The 15189-nt window shown below is 48.2% G+C and overlaps 1 protein-coding gene and 1 long non-coding RNA gene across 2 annotated transcripts in view; one reads left to right on the top strand and one right to left on the bottom strand.

The window, feature by feature from the left end:
* LOC309369114 (uncharacterized protein) overlaps nt 1–15189 on the bottom strand; it is a 71639-nt gene that overhangs the window by 5054 nt on the left and 51396 nt on the right. The window contains exons 2-5 of the mRNA XM_081909801.1: nt 8193–8700; nt 7917–7998; nt 7552–7634; nt 6678–6804 (exon numbers count right to left, since the gene is read on the bottom strand). Coding sequence (XP_081765927.1) covers nt 6678–6804; nt 7552–7634; nt 7917–7998; nt 8193–8609 — 709 coding nt within the window. The 5' untranslated portion in view covers nt 8610–8700. The remainder of the gene's footprint in view (nt 1–6677; nt 6805–7551; nt 7635–7916; nt 7999–8192; nt 8701–15189) is intronic.
* Nucleotides 1–15189, top strand: part of LOC309369378 — a 49089-nt gene that overhangs the window by 13514 nt on the left and 20386 nt on the right. The gene's annotated exons all lie outside the window — the stretch shown is intronic.

Here is a 15189-nt window from a genome sequence, read left to right as displayed (position 1 = left end):
AAATCAGAGGTATTAAGGTGGGATCGAAAGAGTTTAAAGTAAAAGCGTTTGCTGATGATTTAGTTTTAACATTAGAAGACCCAAAGAACAGTGTACAAAAAGCCCTAGAGAGAATGGAGGAATTTGGAAAAGTTGTGGGTGTTATTCTAAAGCAGCAATGCTGCAGCAAGCAAAGGCTCTAGCAGCTCAAACAGCTGCTTGTGGCTGCAAAGCCAGACAGGATGTGTGTGACTGCTGCCATGGAAACAAAGGGGCAGTCCATCCTTATTGAGCACAGGATATGAGCTCAGTGTGTGTCATATGACCTGTACAGGATGTACATGGGTTGAGTTTGGAGTTTCTCTCTGTTGAAGAGAGCAGACATCTTTGACTGTATGACTGCTAAAGACAGGAATAAAGACATGTAGTTACATTTCTGTCTGTGTCTGATTCCCCTCCCTGGGGATATGCAGGGAGGAGGAGAAGGAGGAGAAGCAGTTGGTGTGTTTTTCTCACAGCCTGAGGAAAATCGCCGGAACGGACCTCGTTATGTTTTTCCTGCCGGGAGTCGCCGGAGGGAGGTCAAAAGAATTCAGCCGGTGCCTGGAGAGATAGGCACATTCCTCTGACCGAGCCTGAATTCTAACAGTGGTAGCCAGAGCTGATGGTTTCTTCAATCCATGGAAATCTGCAGAAAGAGTGGCAGAGCTGCTGTTTCCATTGCTCCATGGAGGCCTGAGGTGAGAAAGCTGATTCTCTGCAGCCAGAAGCTGACCAGAGGAAGCTGAAAGCCAAGCTACGGAGCCCAGGTATGAGATTTTCGGGCTTAGAAGTGTGAATGCAGATTGATTCATTCTCTGCTTCAAGGGAGAAGCGTTTGGGAAAAACAGCTCCGAGAGACAAGAGCTCTGCATTCCAAACATTCCTGTGGTTAATCCTGTCCAAGGAAAGGAATGTTGTTGCTTAGCAACGCAGGCCAGTTTCAAGATAAGGGCTGGAAGTCAGGCTATTCCTCAGAGAGGCAAAAACAGCCTGTGTTTAGACTAGGCCCTTATGAACACTTGAAAGGGGACTTTACAAGCGGCCTGTGTTATAGCTGCCAGGTGCACAGAGTGTAAACAAGCCAGCTATTGGATTTTAGAGGCTTGTGTTTGAGAGTCAATGCAAGGACTCAAAATGGATGCCAAGAAGGGGGGAGGCTTGCCTTCTCCGCCCCTTTTGACCAGTGACAATTATGCATCTTGGTCTGTTAAGATGAAGGCCTTGCTGCAGAATCAGAGACTGTTTGGGGTGATTGAGAACCCCATCCCTGCAGCACCAACGCGTGCTTGGGAGTCACAGGATGTGAAGGCCAGAACTGCTATAATTCTGTGCGTGTCAGACTCTGAGCTTATCCATATACAAGATTTAGAGCACGCGAAAGATGTTTGGGACACGCTGAGAAGGACACATCAGAGAGATGCAGGTTCTTCAGCGTTGCTGTATTTTGAGAAGCTGACCAACCTGAGGCTTGCGCCTGATGGAGATGTTCAAGCGCACCTGACGGAAATGAAATTTCTGCGTCAACAGATGGTGGAACGCAATTTCCGTCTGCAGGAGGAAGTGTTTTGCTTCATGGTGATCAACAGCCTGAATCGGACTTACAAAACAGTTGCCAGTCAGCTGGGGTCTCTCCCAGCGCAAGATTTAACGTCGGACAGGGTCTTTGCCGTGGTTCTGAATGAACATGACAGACTTGCCGCCCTGGAAGTCAAGGACAGGGGGAGACAAGAACGGAGTTCTGACACCCCCACTGCTACTGCTACTGGAGAAAATGCCGTAGCTTTGAACGTTGTCCGATGCTACAATTGTGGACAGACTGGGCATCTTCAGCGGTACTGCAAGAAGCCACGTCAGAACAAGGGAGCCAAGGCAAGCTCCACCAAGTCTGAGGCATCAGACAAAAGTCACACCAAGCCAAAGGCAAAGACTGCAAAGGCTTTGATGTCGCTAAAAGCCACACCAGAGGTGGGAAACTTCTTTGTCCTAGACACCGGATGTACGCAGCATATGTGTCGACACAGAGGACTATTTTCTACGTTTAAGAAGCAAAGCTTCGCTGTACAACAAGCCAACGGTCAAGAGCTGGAAGCGACCGGAATTGGGACTGTGTATCTTAAAAGTCAGAACTTGACTATAAACAATGTTTATTTGGTTCCAGAGTTGAAGTACAATCTGCTCAGCGTTTCGCAGATTGCCAAGAAGGGACTAAAACTGTCCTATGATGATCAACACTGCGAGATCTACAAAGATGGAGAGTTGTATCTTTCTGCTAAAGAGAAAGATGGACTGTATTTGTTGACTTTTGATCAAAGTGATTACATGGAATGTAATTCTTGTGATTCTAACATGGTTTCTTTTGCAGGTGTAGCCAAGAAGGACACCAAGCAAGTCACCTCGAGGGTCGACAAGGCATTTCAGCGGGTGTATGCTGATGTGATTGGTCCTTTAACACCGTCTAGAGGCAATGCAAAGTATTACCTAATATGTGTTGATTCTTTCACAGGTTTTGTCTGGATTTATCTTTTGGTGAGACCGAAAGAAGCCTTAGAAAGGTTTAAAGAGTTTTGTGACAAGGTTAAAAATATGCATGATGCTGACATAGATTGTCTTTGCACAGATGAGAAGCCAATTTTTCTTTTACAGGATTTCCAGAGGTTCCTGAAGAAGAAAGGGATAAGACACAAAATTGCAGCTTCAGAAGAAGCTTGGAACAGATGTGTCTGTGTTAGGGTGAACAAAGAATTTCAAAAGGGAATGGAAGCGCAATTGCTTAGTTCACATCTGCCACATGAGTACTGGGCTGAGTCGCTAACGTCATTTTGTTATACTTGGTTGAGAAAGTTTTCAAAAGAGTTGGGAAGTTCTCCTTTTGAGAAACTGTTCCACAGAAAACCTTCTGTTGCCCATTTCAAGGTTTTTGGGTCTCATGTGAGAACAGAAGCTCCGGGTGGAGTAAAGAATGCCAGAGGCATTTTTGTGGGTTATGAAAAGGGTCTCTACAGAGTAATTTTGTCTGAATCTGGTAAGGTGATTCTCACAAAATTTCTAGAGAGTGCTCCTGAACAGGAGAGTGGTTGTTCACACATTTCCCACAGGTGATGATGATGATTCTTTTGATGATGATGTTGATTTTATTGAGTTCAGTAGTACTGATGACAGCGATAGCTCAGACAGCTCAGTTGTCACAGTCATTGAGAGGAAATCTCACATAATGACTAGACCCTCAGAAGAGGAAGACGATCCACTGTTTACAATTGGTACTGGTTCTCCAGAGAGTCCAAAGGCTGAACCAGAAAGCAAACAAGAGCAGCACCTCTTACGTAGGTCTGAGAGAGCAACGAAGGGTGTACCACCCAAGAGGTATTCAAAGGAGTTTGCTAACCTAGCTGTTGCTGTTGTAAACGACCAAGGTCAGATTGAAGCTGTGTCTGAGTCAGAGACAAAGGCACAACAGAGAGTTGTTAACCAAGGTAATGCAGAAGCACTCATTCCTTGGAAGTCACACAACCAGAGAGGTACATTGGTAAAACCAGTGGCGGGTAGTTCCAAGGGTGGAACTGAAACAACAGGGGAATGTTATAAGTATAACAACTGTTTGTTTTCTTCTCTGGATGACGCTTTGCTCGCAGCACGCATTGATACTTTAGGGGGAGTATGTTATTCTAAAGCAGCAATGCTGCAGCAAGCAAAGGCTCTAGCAGCTCAAACACCTGCTTGTGGCTGCAAAGCCAGACAGGATGTGTGTGACTGCTGCCATGGAAACAAAGGGGCAGTCCATCCTTATTGAGCACAGGATATGAGCTCAGTGTGTGTCATATGACCTGTACAGGATGTACATGGGTTGAGTTTGGAGTTTCTCTCTGTTTGTTGAAGAGAGCAGACATCTTTGACTGTATGACTGCTAAAGACAGGAATAAAGACATGTAGTTACATTTCTGTCTGTGTCTGATTCCCCTCCCTGGGGATATGCAGGGAGGAGGAGAAGGAGGAGAAGCAGTTGGTGTGTTTTTCTCACAGCCTGAGGAAAATCGCCAGAACGGACCTCGTTATGTTTTTCCTGCCGGGAGTCGCCGGAGGGAGGTCAAAAGAATTCAGCCGGTGCCTGGAGAGATAGGCACATTCCTCTGACCGAGCCTGAATTCTAACAGTGGGATCCAAACTCAATAGAAATAAGACCAAAATGCTGGTAAAAAATATGAATAAATAAGAGACAGAGGAATTGCAACACAGGACAGGAATTATGGTGGTTAAGAAAGTGAAATACCGTATTTTTCGCCCTATAGGACGCACCGGCCCATAGGACGCACCTAATTTTGCGGGGAGGGGGAATAAAGAAAAAAAAAATTATCCCCCCCCGCCGCGGGGGAAGCCCAAGCTTTTAAATACGCACCTACTGTAGTTTTTAGAGGAGAAAAGGATATCTGCTTCAACGCCCCGCGCTCTGGGCAGCAGGCTGCTATCCGCAGCCTAGGGAGCCGTGTGGGAACTCCCGCAGGGCTCCCTAGGCTATCTTCCCGAAGCGCGGGGCACTCTGCTTCAGAGTGCCCAGCGCTCCAGGCAGCAGGAACTTCCGCGGGCTCCCCAGGCTTGCTGATAGCTTCCTGAAGCCTGGAGAGCGAGAGGGGCCGGTGCACACCGACCCCTCTCGCTCTCCAAGCTTCAGCGAAAGCCTGCATTCACCCCACAGGACGCACACAGATTTCCCCTTCATTTTTGGAGGGTAAAAAGTGTGTCCTATAGGGCAAAAAATACGGTACCTTGGAATTTGGTTGACAACAGGGGGAAAATTGTATAAAGATAATTATGAAACCACATGGACAGAGATTAAGAAGGATTTAGAAATTTGGAACAGTTTGAAATTATCCTTTTTGGGCAGAATATCGGTGATTAAGATGAACGTTTTACCTAGAATGTTATTCTTATTCCAAACAATTCCATTGATTAAAGGGACAGGACAATGTAGAGAATGGCAAAAAATAGTGTCAAGATTTGTCTGGCAGGGAAAGAAGCCGAGGATCAAAATGAAAATGTTGGTAGATGAAAAAGAAAGAGGTATGGGTGGCACTCGTACCTGTGGTATGATAAGGTAAAAGTTCATAAAGGTTTTTTAAACCATGTGATCAGAAGGTCAATTTATGAAGTATGTGAAAGAAACAAATATTTATTGTTAAGGAAAACCCCATGGTGGATATCACCAATAGAGGTACTGGAAGTTAAAAAAGTAAATATGGAAGGAAGGTGAGTCACCTATGAGGAAATTATTAGAAAAATGAAACAAGGGTTAAAACTTAAACCATAAGAGTAATGAGAGGGCATGTTTACAGGTTGGTTGCAATACCATCAGGTGAATGATATATTGAGTGAGGATAAAAGGAAAGCCGGGTTTAAGGATAAAAAAATCAAGATTTCAGTTAGAATTAGAGGAAGGCAGAGGTAGAATACTATCTAAGATATATGATTTGTTATTAGAATGGTTTCAAAAGTTGAAGAGGTGAAAGAAGCCAATGATAAAATGGGATATAGATTTTAGGCATACTATTGAACTGGATGCATGGCTAAGATTACGGAACAAAAGTATGAAATTCACGGCGTGTACGGCTTTAAAAGAAAATTTAATGAAGATGATATATAGGTGGCACTGACACCAGTAAAACTGGCGAAAATGTATAGGATGAGGGATAAGAAATGCTGGAAATGTAAAAAGGTGGATGGAGACTTCTATCATACGTGGTGGATTGTGATAAAGTCAAGAATTTTTGGGAGTTGATCTATAATGAACTTAAGAAAGTACTTAAATATACCTTTCCCAAAAAACTAGAAGCTTTTTTGTTGGGTTTGAAGGGGAAGGAGGTTAAGAAAACAGACCAAAGGCTATTTATGTACGCCACAGCTGCGGCAAGGAACATATTGGCCCCAAACTGGAAATTACAATAAGTTCCCACCAGTGTGGAGTAGCAGACGAAAATGATGAACTACACGGAATTAGCCAAACTGACTGGCAGGATTCAGGATCAGGACGATCAGAGATTTCAGGAAAGTTGGAGTAAATGTACTGTGTACTTAAAGGATAATTGTAAAAATTTTAAAAACCCTGGCAGGATTGAAATAACTCCTACAATGTATAAGACAGATACAAGGTTAGAAATTAAAATACGCGACTGGAGCAAATAAGGGATACCTGCTGAAGGGTAGGAGGGAAGTCGCAAGCTCGGCAGAGCTAAAAGTATATATGTGATTTAATGTATTGTAAAATGACTGTGTAAAGAAAACAATTAAAATTGATTGGTAAAAAAATAAAAATAAAGTTAATGTTCTTTTTATATGGGATCAAATTATAATTATTTATGTTTCATGTTTATATATGTTGGAAGCCGCCCAGAATGACTGGAGGAACCCAGCCAGATGGGCAGGGTAGAAATAAAAAAAAAATTATTATTACTACAGTGGTACCTCGATTTAAGAACAGTCCCCTTCCAGAATAATTTGAAGAAGATTGTTCAAAGAAAAAACTGTAATTTACTCTTTATTGTGGGGGTGTTAGGTTCCCAGGTGTTATAGGGGGCTCTGTTGAGCTCTGTGAAAATATATGAGGTTGGTCACATAGAGGTATTTTTTGTATTTCCAGGCAGATATGAGGATCCCACAGGGAGCCTTACCAAGAGAGGCCACGATCCCACGATTCTCCTCCATGACGTCCTTATACAGAGCTCTCTGGTCAGGATCCAGCAACGCCCACTCCTCATCCATGAAACGAACAGCGACATCTTCAAAGCACACTGGACCCTAAAAGAAAAAGGGAAATGTCCTCCTCTGAGACAGCAGAAATATGATCTGCTCCACAATGCTCTGTTGTTTCCTTCCTGTAAATTGCGGTGTTGTTTCAATAGGATTGCTTTGCTGCACATTTTATTTATGGATGCTTATTTTATTCTGCATTTTAATTATGGGTATTCGTCTTTGTGCAAATAGGTGGTAGTCCACCTTGTGTTTTCAGGCCACTATTTGTTCTCATTTGTCCACTGCTTAGAAACCAATTTTTGCATTCAGTTATCAATCTAGAAATAAAATAAGCCTCTTTTGGTCTTGGATTATCTAGTAGAGATTCCTGCACTGCAGGGGGTCTCCTGGCTCTGAGAGATAAGCAGGGAGGGTGGCTTCTGGCAAAAGGAGAGGGAGCCACCGGTGGCTCCTCCTTATCCTGACTCACCTCTGCCTCTCGACCTTCCTCTCCCAGTCGCCTCCTTCCTCTTCTGCCTCTGATTCTGCACTGCATTCTGCCACAGAGTCTCCCAGCTCACTAAGCCCTGTTACCCCTTCAGCTTCTGACACCTCCTCTTCCCAGTCTTTTACGTCTTCTCCGTCTTCCCCCTCTGACCGCTCATCCTTCCTCCACCTCCACTCCTTCGGCTCTGAGCCATCTTCCCTTCCTGGTTCCCCAGCTGCATCCTCCCACCATTCCTCTGTGCCCAACCAGTCCAAGATACTGCTCCATCCCTCAGCCTCTGTCCCCACAAGGCAGCTTCCCCTGACCTGATCTGGTTCCACAGCCACTGCTTCCCTTCTGCCCCCATGAAAAGATGGATCAGGAGGTCTTGCTGGCATCCTTCTGCCACCTGCAAGAGAAAAAAGGTAAGCAGGATGCCAGGAGTGCCTGCTTCTCTCGCAGGTGAAACGGAATCTCTAACTACAGATGAGCCTTTGAGAAAGCCTCACCTGCTGAGAGCATTTAGATGTTTGTGCCCATTTAATATGTTTGTTGTGCAGAAATACATCTCCCCTCCTCTGGACCCTTCTTCCCAACTGTCTCCCCCCAAAGCAAGATGAAAAGAACCCCCAGATGAGTTGGAAAACCAACAGAATGAGACCAGACAGAGAAAAACCACCTTCCTCCTTACCCAGTGGCCTCTCTCTGGTGTCCAACGGAGGCCTCTCTGCCTCACAGGAATCCAGGCCCATTTCTGCAAAGAGATCCTTTCCCTGAAAAAGAAACACGGATTAAAAACACAGAATGGTGAGAAATATTAGAAAGAGAATGACAAAGACTTGAAGGGTGTGAGATCTCATTCCATGGATGCTTTCCCAGAAAAAGGATGGGCCATCAGCAGACCATTATGGGATGTTCTCTGTCCTGTTTGGAGCCCCTTGGGAGTATCCAGAGGAAAGTCTCTCACCTGCTTTCTCTGTTCCTGCTTCCTCTCCTCTGCCTGACTCAGGAGGAAACCTTCGGCCAGGGCCACCGCCTGGGAACTGGTCTCCGCTCCACAGTCCCTCACCCAGCTCTCCATATCCAGGGGAAGGACAGCCAGGAACTGCTCCAAGATCACCAGGTCCAGCATCTCAGCTTTCGTGTGCCTTTCTGGCTTCAGCCACTGATGGTCAAGGTGGTAGAGTCGGCTGCAAACCTCTCGGGGTCCTTTGGCCTCCTGGCAGCAGAACTGCCTCAACCGCTGGCTCTGCACCTCTGAGCAGAGGGTGTCCTCCTCACCCAGGATCTTCTGCACTGGGTTTCCCCAGAACCCCCCACTGCTCCCAGTTTGGCTGACATGGCCTCTTCCTGTTCCAGGGCCAGCTAAGTCTTGCTCATCCATCTGTGCTCTCAGGAAGCCTCTGAGAGATCGGAAGGAACCCTTTGGTCTTCTGCCAAATTCTGTCTGTCGTACTGAAAAGCTCAAGGAAATCCTACAAAGCAAAGCAGAATTTGCAGGTCAGAGGAAGAAAAAGCTTCCCTTAGCAAGCAAACCATGAGCTATTTTCTGAAGGAGGAGGAGGAGGAGGAGGAGGAGGAGGAGAGGAAGCTCTCCTAGAAAGAAGATTGCAATGCAAAATGTTGTTGGAGGCAACTGAAGGTGGGGAATGGTTCCCTGAGGAAGCATGGATGAGTCTTGCTGGGAACCAGGGCTGGACTGCACCGCATCTTAGACAATGCGCTATCTTTTTGAAAAGAAAGAGGAGGAGGAAGAGGAGAAGAAATACGTCTCTAGCCTTCTAGCAATGCAAAATGTGGAGGCAACGGAAGGGATTTCTGTCAGATTAATCAACCTGGTTTCTGCTGCCTTCCAGTCAATGCATGAAGTCAGAACCGACTGAGAAGGGAGTCATTTGTATCTTGTGATAAATGGATGCTTGGCTCTAGTGGGGGTCCTGACCTGGGGGTCCTCAGGAGTTGCTCCCCACCCTCACCCCACCTCCACTCCTTGCTTCTGTCTCCTTTTCTGCAATCTCTGCCACTGTCTAGACAGATTCGTAGGGTGAGATCTCTTTTTCTCTCTTCTGAGGGCCAGGAATGTATCTGGCCAACCCCCTGAGGGCCAGGTGGGCGGGGCCAAAGACATCTCCCTTGATTTTTTGATTTTTTTGTTCTAGTAGATAGCTTAACACAAACTGGTTTGCAATGCAGCAGCCAGACTATGGCCTGGGAACCCTCTATTTATTCCTGGCCTTTCTCTCCCACCTTTCCTTTCTTCCTCCCTCCCTCCCCGTGAGTTTTTTTGAGGGGGGGCTAGTCCACCTCCTCGTCCAGCTTTGGAAAACCATTTGCACATGTTTCCTCTGTTGTGCAATGAGACTGAGCGATGTCACACAGAGTTAAAGTCCCAGGGACTCCTTTGTTTAAAGAAGGGAGATCTTTTCTGAAGGGAGGGGGGAGGCGGAGGGCCAAATGAGATTGGGATCCTATGATCTCCAGGAAGGAGAGGATTGCAGACCTGGCCCCTCCCTGGCAGGACCCTCTCCTCCTCCCTGACTTGCCCCCCCCCCTGCAGGAGCAAATCAGGCCCCCCAGGCACCCTCCCCTGCTGCAGCCCTGGGACCCCCCCCCGTCTCCCCACTGCACCCTCTGGGGGGGGGGAGAGAGAGGAGACTCACCAGATCCCAGGAGGGGACAGCGAGGCAGCCCTTGCAGGAGAGACCCCAAAGCAAGGACAGGACTGGAGAGGGAGGGGCCTTGGCTCTGGAGGACCTGCCCCCTCTTGCTTCCTGGCCTCTCTAGGAAGGCAGCTCACTTCCCTTTAACACTTGCCAAGCCGAGTCCCTCCAGCTCAGCCCTCTCTCAGATTTTTATTATTTCTTATGGATTTCTTATGCATGAGCCGGCTAGGCCCATGCCCAGATCTCCTTTTGGGGGTGAGGCTCTTGGCTGGACTCTGAGCATTGCTAATTCAGTGGACTGAAAATGGATGGTTGTTGTTATTATGTTTAGGGAAGCTTTTAATATTTGATGGACTATTGTATTTTAATATTTTGTTGGAAGCCGCCCAGAGTGGCTGGGGAACCCAGTCAGATGGGTGGGGTATAAATAATAATAATAATGATGATGATGATGATGATGATGATGATAATAATTGATCAGGTGAATGTTCTCCTTTCAAAAGAGGCAGGTGGAATCTCCATGGTTGCTAATAGCATAACGTTGAAAGTGCAAGGAAATATGGGGAGCCCTAGAGCATCTGCTTGGCATGCAGAATGTCCCATGGTCAACCCCTGACATCTCCTGCAAGGGCTAGACGAGATCCCTGCCTGAAACTCTGGGGAGAAGCTGCCAGTCAGTGTAGGCCAGGGGTCCTCGATCTATGTTACGTGGGCTGAATCCAGCCCGTCGGCATCGTGGATCTGGCCTGCGTGGCCATTTCAGAACCCGCCAAGTGTCCGAGGCTGAAAGCATCTCGCCGCCCGCTCAGTCATTCCTCGCGCAGCGCTGAGGTAAACACCACAGGTGTTGTGGCAGCTCTACGAATGAAAGGCCAGGGCGGTTCGCCCGGGGACGGGGAAGTGTTGTCTTTTGGCTTGAAGAGCGAAGTTGAGGTTGGCAGAGGTAGGCAGGCTTGGGTCAATTCGGTTTAGTTACTTAGAGGTTTACTTTAAAGGTGAGATTTACTTTAAAGCCTCCTAGGGCTAGACTGGTTTGATGCCCTCAGCTTGGAAGTCACCGGCATCAACTGCATCTCTAACGCAGAGACTGAGGGTCTGGTCAAAGACTTTGCCGAGGTTTTTGAAGGCACTTTGGGGCAATATACGGGTACGCCCATCTCCTTTAGCCTTGATCCACAAGTCGCCCCCATCAAGCTAAAGCCACGCCGGGGTCCCTTTGCTCTCAAGGCTAAGGTGGACGAACAACTGGACAAGCTGATCGCCCAAGGAGTTTTGGAGCCGGTTGACCACGCCAAGTGGGAAACCCCCATCGTCACGCCTGTCAAGCCAGATGGGTTGGTGAGAATCTGCGCTGACTACAAGTGCACAATCAACAAGGCACTTCGGGAGCACGCTTATCCGGTTCCTGTTGTCCAACACCTGCTGCATTCCCTGGGTGAGGGTAAGGTCTTCGCTAAGCTGGACCTTGCCCAAGCCTATCAACAACTGCCCGTCGATGATGCCACAATTGAAGCCCAGACAATCGTCACCCACCGAGGGGCATTCCGTTGCCACCATTTGCAGTTCAGAGTGAGTGTGGCTCCTGGCATCTTCCAAAGCCTTATGGAGCATCTCCTGCAAGGGCTTCCAGGCGTGGTACCATATTTTGATGACGTCTTGGTGTCCACAGACTCACACCAGCAGCTGTTCAAGCACCTCCATGCCGTGCTGACCAGGTTCCAGGAGGCCAGGCTCAAGGTAAAGAGGGAGAAGTGCCAGATCGCTATTCCACAGGTGGAGTTCCTGGGCTATCTTATTGACGCCTCTGGCCTTCACCTGACCACATCCAAGATCCGTGCTATCCAGCAGGCCCCCATCCCAAAGAACAAGACGGAGTTGCAGGCGTTCCTGGGGCTGCTGAACTTTTATAACATGTTCCTGCCCCACAAAGCCACAGTGGCTGAGCCTCTTCACCGACTCCTCAGCACAAAGACACCTTGGTCCTGGGGGCATCGGGAGACGGCCGCCTTCAAAGCGGTCAAGGCTCTCCTTTCATCGGACAGTGTGCTGGTACAGTACAGTGAAGCCAGGCTGCTGGTCCTTGCCTGCAACACCTTACCTTTTCGTATCGGCGCTGTCCTTAGTCACCGTTTTCCAGATGGAAGAGAAGCACTGCTCGCCTACTTTTCCAGGACGCTATCTCTGACTCAACGGAATTACAGCCAGCTTGACAAGGAGGCACTGGCACTTGTGGCTGGAGTGAAGAGGTTCCATGAATACCTCTATGGCAAGACTTTTGACCTCATCACTGACCACAAGCCACTCCTGGGCCTCCTCGCCGGTGATCGTCCAACTCCACCGGTCCTCTCGCCACGCATGCTGCGATGGACTGTTTTCCTGGCTGCCTACCACTACCGGCTTGTCCATTGCCCGGGTAAATCGATGGGCCATGCCGACGCCCTCAGCCGTTGCCCTCTTCCAGCGTTTGTGGAAAACCCGGCTCCTGCTTCATCGCTCCTCCTGATTGAGGATCTTCCGGCAGCGCCTGTATCGGCTGCCACTGTGGCCTTTGCATCTGCCCAGGATCGCACCATCAGCCGTGTGCTCAACTGGGGGTGGAGGGGGTGGCCACAAGGGCCTTTTGCATCAGAGTTCCAGCCCTTCGCAACCAGACAACATGAACTCTCAGCTCATCGCGGCTGTCTGCTGTGGGGAGACCGCGTTGTGATTCCCCAAAGACAACGTGTCCTGTAGGCTCTGCACGTTGGCCACCCAGGAATCGTCAGAATGAAGGCGTTGGCTCGGTGTAATGTCTGGTGGCCTAACATGGACAATGCCATCACTGCCTGGGTTTCCGCCTGTCAACCGTGCCAAGAATCGAGGCCTGCACCACCGGCAGCTAAGGGACACACCTGGGAGACGCCCAAGACACCCTGGTCAAGGGTGCACATCGACCTGGCCGGCCCCTTTCACGGCCGGACCTTTATAGTAGTGGTGGATGCCTATTCCAAATGGCTGGAGGTGGCTCTGATGCCCTCCACCACTACCGAGGCTGTCATCCGGGTGCTGCGAGGCCTCTTTGCGACGCATGGGTGTCCTGATGTCCTTGTCTCCGACAACAGACCACAGTTCACGTCAGGCACTTTTGAGCTGTATCTTTTGAGACTAGGCATTCGCCATGCCCTAACGGCACCATTTCATCCATCCAGCAACGGGCAAGCAGAGAGAATGGTGTGCTCGGCAAAAGAGGCACTGGCGTGCCTGGATCGGGGAGACTGGAACGAGCGGGTCGCTGAATACTTGTTCATACAACACATCACCCCTCATGCAGCCACAGGGCGGAGTCCTGCCGAACTGCTTATGGGCCGCCGCCTCAGGTCCCTGCTCGACCAGATGCACCCGGACTTTGCCGTGGCCAAACCCCCAGGCTGTGCCAATGCGCCACGATCATTTGTTCCAGGAAACCAGGTCTTTGCCCGGAACTTTGTGGGGGACATTCCTTGGGTGTCAGCCACAGTAGTGGGAGTCACTGGACCTCGCTCGTACCAGGTGGCACTCGAAGACAGATGCTTGTGGCGCTGGCACATAGACCAGCTTAGGCGCAGGGTTGGGGATTTGGACACTACCGTGGTGCTAGACCTTGTGGCTAAAACCGTGGACTGTATCTTTAAGTACATAAGAGACATCAAAGGCTCTTTAGAGAAGATCATATCCTTTGTATCCCCAAAAGTTAATGTCAGCCCCGTAGACGTTTTACCGGAGGATAGGGCCGAACCAACACCCAGAGTACCTGCCCTACTGCGCTCAACTCCGCAGACTGGCTGCAAATTTGAAAATGAACAAACTATGGAAGATCTACACACCACATCTTCCTACAATCTTTCACTACAAGCCACTAGACTTTGTTTAATTATCCTCCCCTTCAAAGGTCAGGTTGTTAACTGGTCGTCTATACATGTCGCAAGAAGGCATCTAGCTGAGCTCTTGGGCATAAATCCCCTTTCCATCGATCTAGAATCCACTGTCCACATTTACAGCAAGCCACACATGCAGAGGATACTGCTCACCTTCAAATCTAAAAAGTTTCCAACTTATATGATGTCCCTACGAAGCTCCCTGACTAATTTTGGAATTTTTATTACAAGAGTTTTTATCAACACTAAGATTTGCCCTCTTATACCCTACCTTCCAGCTAAAAGGAAAGCAATTAAAAATGAGGGCACCCCACCTACTACGAGCTCTACCTCTCCACCCTCAGACTTAATTAGTTGGACAGAGACCCCCATGCCCCTCCTATCAAAGGCTACTCATCTAGAGAATTCGATGGAGCAGGAGTTACTTGTTTCCTTCTCCCATCTCCCAAAAGCCGAACAAACAGAGATAACGGACAGACTAGATGAGTTATTACTCTATCTTCGCAACCCTGAAGACCTAGCGCCCATAAAAGAGGCAAACACTCCACCTAACTTGGAGCGAAAAATGGAATATGAATCTCCTCAGGTCACGTCAGAACACCCCCCCCTACTCTGCCCAACTGAAATCCACGCCGAAATCGCTGTGGCGCCCCTAACCACATTACCGGAGCCTTCACCACCCAATGGCTGCATCTTCCACGACTCCGGGAAAGTCCTAGATGCTATTGAAGAGACAAAATGACTCTCACCTCTATTACTATCCTGGAACGTTGCTGGGTGGCAATCGAAAACAATGGACAAAGACGTTCTAAGCTACGTATCACAGTTTAAGATCATCCTGCTCCAAGAAACCTGGATGCAAAATCCTTTCGATCTACACAATTATTTTGCTTTCCACTCCTGTGCCTCAATTGGCCCCAAAGGCGGAAGACCGGCGGGTGGTCTGAGCACCTTCGTATCGATAGATCTAGGAACCTCCCCCACCCAATTGAAAATCGATAAAAAATGGATTTTGGCTGTGAAAATATTCTCTACCCACTTTAAGATCATATGCATCAATGTTTATATTCCCCCACTCATGAAACAAACTGATCTTAAAAACATCTGGAACGAACTGGAAGACTGCATTCTCCTTGTCTCAAATAAGTTTCCCTCTGCCTCCCTAATCATTGGTGGGGACTTTAATGCAAGGCTAGGTCATTCAGACGAACAACTAATCAACGAAAGTGGAATGGGTCCCCTAAATGCTAATGACGAACACTGGCCCCTATTCAGGCGTCATTCACTTGACCCAGTTACCAATTTCGCTGGTACATGTCTCTTTCTAATGGCACTTAGATTAAACCTTGTTATTTTAAACGGCCTCTCCTCGGGAGACTGTCCTGGCCAATTTACTTATTGGTCAGGC

This window comes from Podarcis melisellensis (assembly GCF_964234715.1).
Source record: "Podarcis melisellensis genome assembly, chromosome: 4".
Lineage (NCBI taxonomy): Eukaryota > Metazoa > Chordata > Lepidosauria > Squamata > Lacertidae > Podarcis > Podarcis melisellensis.
This window is presented reverse-complemented; position numbering and strand designations above follow the sequence as displayed.